The following is a 12,008-nucleotide window of genomic DNA, read 5'->3' as shown; positions in this document are numbered from 1 at the left end:
AACAGCCGGTCGCTTCCTATCCTCCGTTGACAGCCACGTTCTGGTCTGGTCTGGTCTGAAGCTGTGTTTGTGGATGGTTTACGCATCTGCTCACGCAACGCTCTCCTCACGGGGATGGGAGGAGCTCCCTTTGTTTTTTGTAAAATTTATTAAAGTGGATTGGGGGGGTATCATGATGTTATCTGTGTAACGATGAGTCAGACGTTCAGATCAATCTGCAAACTCTTTATTAAGAATGGTCTTACAGCGCTGGGAATAAATGAGACAATCGTAATCAGACTAGGGTGTGGGCATTATGGGAAATGCAGTTCTGACAGGTAGTACTCAGGGGAAGGCTCCTTCCCGTGGCTGTTGGAGAGAGCCACAGAGACACGATCGAGAAGCGCAACAGATACATTTACATAAATCACACCCTCCCAGACATTCAGACCAATGGGATATCCATTTTAATTCAATAGCTAACCAATGGAAAGCGCTCTCCAATATCTACAAACTTACTTAACTTAACCAGATACAATTATATAAAGCCACTATTACTGTCAGAATGCTTAGTGATGTTCTGGGGAAACTGCATGTACCAATGTGACGTCCATCAGTACAGCTAAAATTTAGGGTTAGAATCGAAGGGTGTGGTTTTATTTTCAGAACACAATGAGACATGGTCAAACGAAGGCTATGCAACTTTTCTACATTGTAAGCAGTTTATCACCATCTAAAGATATGATCAAGCTTGTTAAAATAATACTTCTTACAAACACCATCAGGTAAAACCAAATGTAGATGAGACATTAGCATACAACCTATAGATCAAACCATAGTAAGGTGTCCGCATAAACACTTTTACAAACCCTGTCAGAAAGGAGGAAGTCTCCTTCATATAGTTCCTTTTTTTTGATTTTAGACAAGATTTTTTTTTGTGTAGTTACACCAATCATGTGAATTTATATCCTGGCTAACTTTTCAATATGCTTGATACTAACACTTTGCAGACCCTGTGTCTCTTAGGGTATGAGTTAAAAAGGAACATGCCCAGACATATCACCTTTTCACTGTTTAGTCATTTTAATCGGTTCACCAGACATTGCTCACAATAGGGCTGGAAGACTCTTTCAACCCAAAACAAACGAATACAATTTCTCCCATCTCAGTCATACTTGTTCTTATTCAAAGATGTGGAACAACCAGAGCGCTTGTTTTATTACAGCATGGTTTGTTTTTTGACCATTTGATATGAAGCAATCTGGGGTGGGTCGGTCCAACAGTAAGAAGCAAGAACATCTCGTCACAGGAGGTCACACATCGGCGTCATGAATACAGGAAACAGATGCCACATGGACTTTTGACCATAAATCAGGCCAAAATTAGATCATAAAAATATATAAAATAGGTAAAAAGCAATCAAATTCGTCAAAACCGTTGAAATACACTGTTCTATTGATAATTGCATGCAGAGTAATGCTATTTTCAGCCTCTCATTTAATTATAATGGTTGTACTTGACAAATTATTAACATATACATTACTCTTTAATTATCACATACTGAAATATGATGACTTAGTTACATGGGAAGTCCAGACATTTTTTATTCAATATACCATCTTGTTTATTTGTAGTATTAGTATTATTATTTCTCAAGGTGATACAATGCATTATTCATGCGGTTTGCTTTCACAGTATTGTGGAGGAGCGTCTGCATTATGATGAACGGACTCTGGTATCTGCAGGAACAAAAAATGCTATGTAATTCTAGCATTTCCCTCAAAGTCCAAGTAAACTGGTGCTCAAGCTTCTCTTACCTCTGAGTGGTTAATATTCTGGAAGTGAATGACATCAGACGACTGGGAAGGTAACAGAGTAAACGGCACCTTTGGAGAAAAAAAAAAAACTCCACAGTAACTGCAGGGTTATTAACCTCACTGTATTTTAAATGGAATGAAAGAGATGTTTCTGAAATATCCCGATGTGAAATCTTGGCAAAAGTAATGTTTGAAAAAAGTGAACCGATACCACACACACACACACACACACACACACACACACACACACACACACACACACACACACACACACACACACACGCGCACACACCACTGATTTAACTCTTTACTCACCGGAGAAACACAGCAGGGGTTGGCTTTACAAGCAAACGCTGCCAGACAGATAGAGATGATAAACTCAGACACGTTGAGTAACATATACACACCTCTGATTCCATTGTAGAAGATCTGAGTGAAAAAAATAACAAAATAAATGTCTTGTCAGTTGTATAATAAATAAAGAAACTATAGAATAGAGTAGCTAGTGATCGTGTTTCGTTTGAAACAATTTGACGTTAAATGTGAAATGCAGAAGTTGATGACACACCTCATGGTCTTTCGTGAACAATTGACAGTTATCTTGGCAATAAACGTGTGGCCATACGACAAAATCCAGTGAAAGAAAAATAATGATGATGCCTGCGACTACAGTACTGAAAACATTTGTTCCCAGTGAAGCATTCACCTAGATTCAGAAACACAAGAAACATTGTGTTAATGTACATAGAAACATGCGCTTTTGACACAATTTGAAGATTGTATCCAGTGTTTTTGCATCCGCGTTATCTATAGTCAGTAGAATGTGTTGGTAGATAAAGAGTTGATAAGATGATGATAACCTGTTAGTTGACATGAAGGTGTGTAAGTTAAAATAGTTAATTTTAACAGGCCCTTGGTTAAATCTGGGTTGTGTTCAGGTGTTCCTCGTCATTTAGTTCTACACTTAAGCTCTATTCAGTTTAGTTTCCAGCATCCGGTGTTTAATGTCTTCTGCTCTTACAAGTAAAGTGTGGTGTAGTACATACCAAACACAAACTGGAGGGGGAATTGATTTTGTTTTCTGCGGCGATGCAGAACGAGCCTGCGATGATGTACTGAGAAGAGAGAGAAAGACCAAACTGAGGCTTGCGCTGGGAATATGAAAGAAAGATCACTTTACATCAGACTGGATCCTGGAGGGCCGGTGTCCTGCAGAGGTGAGCTCTAGCGTGCCTCACACACAGCTGGCTGGAAGTCTTGAGTAAAGAGTTTGTGAGGGTCACCGGCCCTCCAGGACTGGACTCGGGGGCCCCCCGCTTTACATTAAAGTTCCCTTTTATAAAAGATGTTCATAAATGACTGATAACCCATTTACAAATGCATTGATAAGCCATGAATAAAAGGGCGTTTTCAAATAGTCCGCCATTTTTAACTCTCATTGTAAACATAACCTGTGAAAGTAAACTTTAAATGTAATGTGAACTAAAGTGAATTTTAATATAAAGTATTTATATTTAATATAAATTATTTTATTGATTTGATTTATGACTGCACATAACAAATGTTATTGTTGCTCCACTACATCAGCAAATAACTTTTTTGTATATAAGCCACTTTCCATGTGCAGTTATATGCATGGAAATAGTGCATTGAAGTATTGCATCAATAATGCGCTTCTATTCATGCATTTATGAGTGCTTATGAATGATTTAGAATGCATTTGTAAATGATTTTATGAACATCTTTATAAAAGGGAACCTTAATGTAAAGTGTTAAACTGTATAGTAGTTTCTCACGCTGAGAGATCCCCAGTAAGGAAGAGCCGTGTAGGTAATGATGATTTCTCCATAAACCGTAGACACGATGCCCATCAGGAGAGTCAGCACACCGATCATTACCTGGACCGTCTGGAAGACAAACACAGCTCAGTATAGAGATTGATGCCAGCTGTAGTTGTGTGAAATTATGCATGTGCTAAACTTTAGTCACATTCTTCAAGAGAAAGTGTACCACTCTTTTAGAATGTATTCCTGAATTAATCTCACACACGAGTCCGTTACTGAGGTTTCTGAGACGCTCTCACCCCGAGGGCTTTGGGTTGTCCTTTGAGAAACGCCTGAAGGCCTTGAAGAGGAGAAGCTGCTTGTGTCGCCGGCTGCAGCTGGATGACGAGGGTTGAAGAAGTCATGGGGATGACCGTCTGAGACATCCTCCTACGGACCTGAGACCATACGATTATGAAACCGGTCATCCTTTAAACCGATCTGCATAATGTTCAAATAATTTATAGATGCCCTAAACTTAATGATAAAGAGCATATATACACATACATATATATACACAATATGATTGGACTGTACTGTACATGTTTAATAATTTTTGGTAGACAGTGCTCTTCACCACTTCTACATGAATTCTGTTGTTGACTGAAGATAGATGCAGTTTGTTTGGCTTCCCTACAGCGGTCTTGCCGTAATTTCGCAATCACGCGGATTTTCCAGCTCATTTCTGCATGTCCTGTCCACAGTTCAGAGGAAAATACGAGATTGCGCAAGACTCAGTAACGGGAAGAAGTACACGGCCTGCCAGCACGTCTTATTAAAGGCAACACTTACCAATAATATATACACATAAAGCAACAAAACAAGCTCCTTTGTAATAAAAAAAACGCAGCATTACATTTTAAAAACGCCTCATCCAATATAAGGGGAAAGATTTATTTTCTCTTTACTGTACATAACTGTAGCCTGCCATGTAATCAATTGTTTGCGCACGACTTCAGAAAGAGTTATAATGGTCTCGAATTCGCAGAAGTGTATAATAAATGCTGGACTCACCGATAAACAAAGAGAAGAAGTAATCCGTGCTTCTCAGTGGTCAGAAATGCTCTTATAGTCTTTAGTAGAGCAGATCACTTTTAACAAGTGGGTGGGACACGTGTGTGTGTGTGTGTGTGTGTGTGTGTGTGTGTGTTGTGAAAGCGTCTTAATACATTCAATTGCTTCATGTATATTGAAAATATGCTGAACTGTTATGTTATAAGATATTGAATAAAACATAAGGACGCTTCTCTTACCCATGTCGTTATATATTACGCGCATATTGAAATATTACATAAACGGCAGCATCTTCTGAGAGTGTGTGTGTGTGTGTGTGTGTGTGTGTGTGTGTGTGTGTGTGTGTGTGTGATTCAAAGTCTTCCTAGAGCTTTAATCTTCAAGATGTGCGTCTTAGACTTCATCAGCAAGCATCGACTAGTTTAAGCGTTTCTTGGACGTTAGAATACATTGAATGGTCGTACGACTTCTTAAAACTTTATTACTTTATTACTTGTTCGACTTGCCAGAAAGGCTTTATAAAATAAACGTGGGCAAGTAATAATGTTTAGAAATCAAAGCGAGGCTGTTTTTATAATCACTAGAATCTCATTTATTTCGTTCTGTGTGTAAGGCAGTGTTTTTTACGCTCACAGCACCTCCTGCTGCCAGAGAACAAGTTATCATTTTTTAATAAATCTGTCTTTTTTTCTGCTCGTCATCGAAACAAATTGCTATTGAATCTAACAGGCAAGGGGTCAGCAATCAAAGAAAGACTCAGCTGTAGGACCCAAATGAGTGAGCAGCCGGAGCGAGCATAAGACCTCAGTTTATACAGCCAGCGTGAAGGGGAACACCTGGGCCGGCAAACAGTGCTAGGTACGAGGCATGATGGGAAATGTAGTTCTGGGCGGCTAGTATTCGGGAGAAGGTTCCCTCCGGTGGCCTTTTAAATGGTCAAAAGGGCCAGTCTCAGTTTTGTAAGATAAGTTACACAATGCCCAAATCTTTTCAAATGTTTGCTATTTGACTGTAGAGTGTCGACATTTTTCATAAATAGATTTTTTTAAATTCATTTTAACCGACGTCAAAAAACCGACTCAGCCTGAGTCACGAAGCCATTTGTCCAGTGACTGAAGCCTTATAGTCTTAGACTTGACACCTTTTGATTTTAGGACTGAGGTCTGAGAATGTCCTAAAATGTACACCGTACCCTAAACCTTCACAGACCAGGCTTAAGTCTAGCCCTAGACTAAATGTAAACCTGAGCTGTTTCAGCTGAAAGAAACTTGCACTTACTGATCTTAAAATATATTTGTTTTGTCTTAAGGTGCGCACCAGTAATGCTATTCTCCTAAGCTATACTTATAAAAAATAACTTAAATGTCCTAATTGAACTATCAGTAATGTTGCTTTCGTCAATGACAATTGCAATTTAATTATGCTGAACTGTTATGTTACAAGATACTGAATAAAACAGAGACGCTTCTCTTACCCATGTCGTTATATATTACACGCATATTGAAATATTACATAAACGGCAGCATCTTCTGAGAGTGTGTGTGTGTGTGTGTGTGTGTGTGTGATTTCAAAGTCTTTTCGCCATTTCGTCTTGTTACTATTTTGCAGTATTTCTATATCCTGTGTTTCACTTCAGGGGCTACGTTGCGCATTAATGTTCAGGAACATAATGTGTGCTGAATTGACTTTGGACTAAGTCACTGTTAGCAAGTGAATCATTGTAGCTGAACGCTGATTCATTCAGGAACGAAAGTGTCATGTTCTTCAGTGTGATTTTTGGTGTTAAAGTAGAGCGAAAACAGAGACCCAAATCGTCCCTCCCTAACATTTTAGTCTTGTTTGTGTTCATAGTTTTTCATTATATTTCTTGTCATTTAAAATTAGTTTTAGCCATTATTCTATTTTGACCAAAAAGACTGTCAAAGACAAACCTGATCATCTTTTCTTTGAATTACAGTCATAATCCCAGCAGTACGTTTGTGGACTTGTAGTCAATTCCTATGAAAGGAATAGAATGGCTGTTCTTGCAGTTACAGTGCTGAAAATGTTCATTCTACTATATGCAATATGCTGAAAAATATTTGTGAAGAGGTAGCTAATACATTTAATTTGTGACATTAGTTTTCCAGCCAATTAATTAAATTATCTTACTGTTATTTTCTGTAGACACTTTAATGGTAATTAGATTTCCTGGAGCTTTGCCATTGTGTACATCTAAACATGGATCTCTTCATCTTCTGACGGCTGCTCTCTGCTGTGGGACACTGAACACAGTCGAGTCGCTCTCAGTCATGAAGCACGGTCTCATGTTGTCCAGCTCTGCACAGCATTTTTTTTCATCACTAATTGATGGATGTCTAAAATATAAAAATAAGGCAGATGTCTGAACTATGACGTGAAAATTGGCCTGAAAAAAGTCGGTTCCCCCAACGGGCCCATGCCTAAATGAAGTACGGATGCAAACAAAAGCACGACTCACCACCCATCTGCCTTTTACGAGAACACATGTGTTGAGAGAGCATGCAACAATTTTGGCGAGAGGACGCAAATATCTGCGAGAAAACACAATGTTTTCTGAAATCACAGTGAAGATTGGCCCACAGCTTCGTCTTGTAAAGGTGGTAACTCGGGCCATAGCCAAGCTCAACATCGATTGGCTGAACAAGAAACAGCATGGAAGCTACTGCCAAATGTCGTAATGGGTCCTGCAGACTGTAGAGAAAGGTTATCGAAGCCAGTTCGAGTGTCCTCTCCTGCAATTCAGCAGCGTTATGCCCACTCTGGTGGACCCCAAACAGGTTCTGATGATGGAACAAGAAGTAGAAATTCTCGAGGAAGGAGTCCATCGAGGTGGTCCTAACGAAAGGGAGTCAGGGTTCTACAGCCGATACTTTATAGTTCCCAAGAAGGATGGATGGCTGAGGCCCATTTTAGATCTCGGGCAACTGAACCAATCAGTCAGACAGATGAAGTTCAAGATGCTCACACTGAAACAAGTCATGTCAGGAATCAGGTATAAGGACTGGTTTGTCACGATAGATCTAAAAGATGTGTATTTCCACATATCCATCCTTATCACAGGAAGTTCCTAGGGTTCGCGTTGGGGGCAAAGCATACCAATGTCGGTATATTACCTTCGTCCTAGAAATTTCGGCCCGAACGTTTACAAAAGTAGTAGATGAAGTCCTAGCTCGGGTGCGGCTACAGGGTATACAGATGTCCTAAACTACATTGATGATTGGATAATATTAGCTCCGTCGGAGAACGAAGATCATATTAGACATTTGGGATTGAGACTGAACACCAAAAAGAGTGTGCTTCAATAATAACTTTTTTTTTTTCGTTTTTCGTAGGAAAAAAATGTATTTTTGGAAAATGGCATTAAAATATTAAAACTCAATTCTGTATTATGAGTACAGTTATTTAAGTCATTATATCATCCTGGTATTGTTTCATACAAACGCAGTGAATACTCTTTGCCCTTATTTGGTCCTTCCTGTTCATGTGATTATTAATTAATTAGTTTCCACCTGTGTCTGTTCACCTGTTTTAGTTCTCCCTGATTGTTTCCCTGTCTTTATAAGCATTCAGTTTCTTCTGTCTCTGTTGCAGATTAATGTTATTTTATGTTACGTGTGTTGATGCTCATTGTGCGAATTTGCTACAACCGCATTGTTACAATTACCAAATGCTATAAATATATAGGCTTAGATTCATCAAATCAGATTATTTCATTACTTATGATAATACTTAGCTACAGTGATATATTTTATTTTCTGCCAGGAATGCACAAATCAGTCAGGAGTTAATGTAAGGGTCCCCCTTTTCCTGTAGAACGGAATCCAGAGGCCCTGGTCGAAGGTCAATGCGTGTTCGGTCTTTTCTTTGCGTCTCGTTGAAAGTCACTAATATTTATTAATCTTTTGGGTTTCCAATTATAGTACTGACCTTATACATAAATTTATCTCCAATCCTTCGTGATTTTAGTTATTTACTTAAATATAACTGCTGATCCCTCTAGTTGTGATTAAATTTGGATCATTAATTAACTATAATATTTCCTAGTTTCGACTTATCGTTCGTTAGGAGTCTGGGTCGCTTAGAGACCTTGTTTGGCCAGAACAGACTCACGATCTGGGCTAGTCCAGGTCTTAGTCAGAGGCTACTCCGTAGATCACTTACCTTAATGCAGACATCTCCTCGATAGACTCAAAAAGAGTAATTTTTTATGCGTTCCCTAAGTAATAGCATGCTAAGCCAGTTTGGTGGCCAGAAGTCAAGATCTCAAGACGGCTCCATCCATTGATCGTTGATCTGACTCACCCTAGGACGCCAACAATGAGGAAAACCTCAGAAGTCACTAACCTACTAGAAAAGTTATTCCAGACAATATAATAAGTTAATCATGATTAACATTTATTTTGCCAGGCGAGAACAGTTTCCAAATTGGTATAATTAATAAACATTTGCACAACTGATCAGCAGTACAAAAATAACACAAAACAAAATAAAACAAACTTAAAAGGTCATTATACCTGGTCTTTAAAAAGTGTAGTGTATGAGGACACACACCACACTACGGGCCGATCTGGCTACAGAATCACTCCTTGTTGTGTTTTGTCACTTTCCTTATATACTCAGACCAGACAAATAGATACCAAAAGTAGTTGTAAAAACCTTTTGGTGTTTAGGTTCCCGTGCTCCATGGTCACACCTGGTTGGAACATGTTCAGAGACCCAAAAGGAGGACACACCTCCTTCTCAACAGAACACAGTTCTACCAAGTTCTTAATCTTTTCCATAATATAAGTGATTACTGTGAAATTGAGACCAATTTACCAATCACACTGAGACCTTTCAAATGAGACCAAACATGAAAGTGAAGAACAATGGGTTCATAAGACACATGACATATAATGCCTTATTCTTAATGAACTTTAAACCAAGTCTTTTGGGCAGAAGGAGGGGAAGCAAGAAGAGCAGAGGTGAGGAGGGTGTCATAAACACAATGGGGGGTGGTGTTGTTTACTCTCTTTTTGAAGTCCTTTTGTTCCTTTGGATATCCCTTCTCAGATCAGTCTTAATGCATTTACAGGTTTTGATTCACCTCCTTACATTCTTAATGACTCCCAGAAGGATGGTTTTCTGCTAATCAATCAATATTGTGGGATCCTAATTCCCAAGCTACAGTGACAGTATAGCCTTCTGTCTTATAATACACTTATGTGTTTATTATTTACATTATCTGCATTTGGTCAGAATAGAGTTTTGAGCAAACATTGTGTATTAATCCTACACTGTCGTTCTGAAACACAGGGTCTCTGTTACTGACAGTTACATGCATATACATGTTCAGAATCATCTTAACAGGACTTATGAGCAACGAATCACTTATGCATAACTGCATATTGTTACATGATGTCTAAACTTGATGTCTTAACTCGAAACATCATGCATGACGTCCTTAAAGGTGAAGTGAATTAAACATGACAAATTAAACACAATCACAAGCTTTTATTGTGGGGGTTTTTTTTTTTTTTTCTTTAAAAGCTTCTCTGATAAACGGTGCCTATCTCAGAAACCTGGAAAAGTCCATGGTCCAATCTGCAGCTCAGATGTGGGGATTATTCATGGCCATCCCTGGGCATAGGTGGAAAAACAAGGGAATTTAATTTAACGAACAATACTATGAATCTTAAAAATAATACAAAAGATTGTCTGACAGAAAAAAGACAATTTTGTCAGTAGAGAGAGAGAGAGAGAGAGAGAGAGAGAGAGAGAGAGAGAGAGAGAGAGAGATTATTTTTGCTTTGTGTGTTAACAAGATATTACAGAAATGAACAAAATGGACTGTGAAGGTTACGTCACCTACTACTGAAACCAGGGTGGTAATGGGTTAGCGTGAATGGGAATTTGGGAGGGTGGTAGCTTGATGTGCCTCAGTAGATTAGATTCAACTTTATTGTCATTACACATGTACAAGGTAACGGAATGCAGGTTAGGTCTAACCAGGAGTGCAATAAGGTGCAGCAAGTGCAGGATATAGGTACAAATATAAATTACAAGTGCACATACAGGTAATATGTACAGGAGACAAATATGTATAAGTTAAATTACAGGTGAATGTGTTAAGAGCATTATATACAGGTTGCTATTGTCTATGAAAGGGAAATTTACAGTTAGGCATGTATAAACAATTTACAGATGGTTATGTACAAACTGGATATATATAGACAAATTTACAAGAGTATGTACAATGGATATGTAGATACATTTACAACAGATATATACAGTGGAGTGCAATGAATGTTAAACAGCGCAATTTTTTATTTTTTTAATGGGGTGGGATGGGGGTGGGCGGGGTATAAATCAGTGGGGGTAGAATTCAGTAGTGAGACAGCTCTGGTAAAAGAACTGTTCCTCAGTCTACTTGTTCTAGTCCGGAGGAATCTGAATCGCCTGCCGGATGGCAGAAGGGAAAACAGTGTGCAGGGTGAGAGGAGTCCTTAAGAATACTGCATGCTCGACGCAAACAGTGTTTCTTCTGGATGTCCTCAATGGATGGAAGTGGAGTTCCTGTGATGCGCTGGGCAGTTTTCAGCAACAGAGCAGCTCCCATACCAGACTGTGACACAGTTCGTTAGGATGCTCTCTATTGTACAGCGATAGAAGTTCACCAGGATGGCTGAGGACAGCTGGTTCTTCTTAAGCTTCCTCAGGAAGAAAAGACGCTGGTGAGCCTTCTTGACCAGGCTGGAGGTGTTGGTGGTCCAGGACAGATCTTCAGAGATGTGGCTTCCCAGGAACTTGGTGCAAGAGACTGGCTCAACACAATGAGCTCCTTGGTTTTGGTAGTGTTAAGGAGCAGATTATTATATTTGCACCATGTGGCCAGATGCTGGACCTCCTCCCTGTAGGCAGTCTGATGAGGCTGATCTAATTCAAATTCAAATTTTATTTGTCACATACACATACATACATGGTACGACATGCAGGGAAATGTGTTTTTTACAACCGTCCAGCATTTTAAAAACTTAAAGGAAAAAAAAAGAAAGAAGAAAAAAGTGCAGGCATTATAAATAAGAGATAAAAATTAAAAGGAATAGGAGACAACTTTTTAAGAAATATATAAGAGAAGAGAAGAAAAATGCGGTGATGAAGTCTCTGACGAGTCTCTCGAAGCACTTCATCACTACAGACGTCAGAGCTACAGGGCGGTAATCATTAAGGCAAGATGGTTGAGGTTTCTTCGGCACAGGAACAATGATGGACTCTTTGAAACACGAGGAGACTACAGACTGTTTCAGGGAGAGATTAAATATCTCAGTGAACACCGGTGCTAGCTGGTCAGCACAGGCTCTCAGAACCCGACCTG

General features: G+C 39.1%; 1 protein-coding gene across 2 annotated transcripts; it reads right to left on the bottom strand.

Annotated features, from left to right (window-relative positions):
• Positions 1–1,038: 1,038 nt before the first annotated feature.
• Positions 1,039–4,786, bottom strand: LOC122343093 (membrane-spanning 4-domains subfamily A member 4A-like). Of its 2 annotated transcripts, XM_043237418.1 has the most exons (9): positions 4,634–4,731; positions 4,162–4,313; positions 3,880–4,017; positions 3,593–3,703; positions 2,843–2,911; positions 2,365–2,502; positions 2,112–2,225; positions 1,797–1,865; positions 1,039–1,718 (listed from the first exon to the last, which is right to left on the bottom strand). In XM_043237418.1, the coding sequence occupies exons 2-9, from the start codon at positions 4,300–4,302 to the stop codon at positions 1,650–1,652; spliced, it is 849 nt and encodes a 282-aa protein (XP_043093353.1). In that variant the 5' UTR covers positions 4,303–4,313; positions 4,634–4,731; the 3' UTR covers positions 1,039–1,649. The 2 variants fall into 2 exon arrangements, with proteins under 2 accessions (XP_043093353.1, XP_043093354.1); XM_043237419.1 differs by lacking the exon at positions 4,162–4,313 and having other exon boundaries at positions 4,634–4,786.
• Between the last annotated feature and the right edge of the window lie 7,222 nt (positions 4,787–12,008).

The sequence above is a fragment of the Puntigrus tetrazona genome, chromosome 4 (assembly GCF_018831695.1).
Source record: "Puntigrus tetrazona isolate hp1 chromosome 4, ASM1883169v1, whole genome shotgun sequence".
NCBI lineage: Eukaryota > Metazoa > Chordata > Actinopteri > Cypriniformes > Cyprinidae > Puntigrus > Puntigrus tetrazona.
The sequence above is the reverse complement of the archived record's forward strand: the minus strand, read 5'-3'. Positions and strand labels throughout refer to the sequence as shown.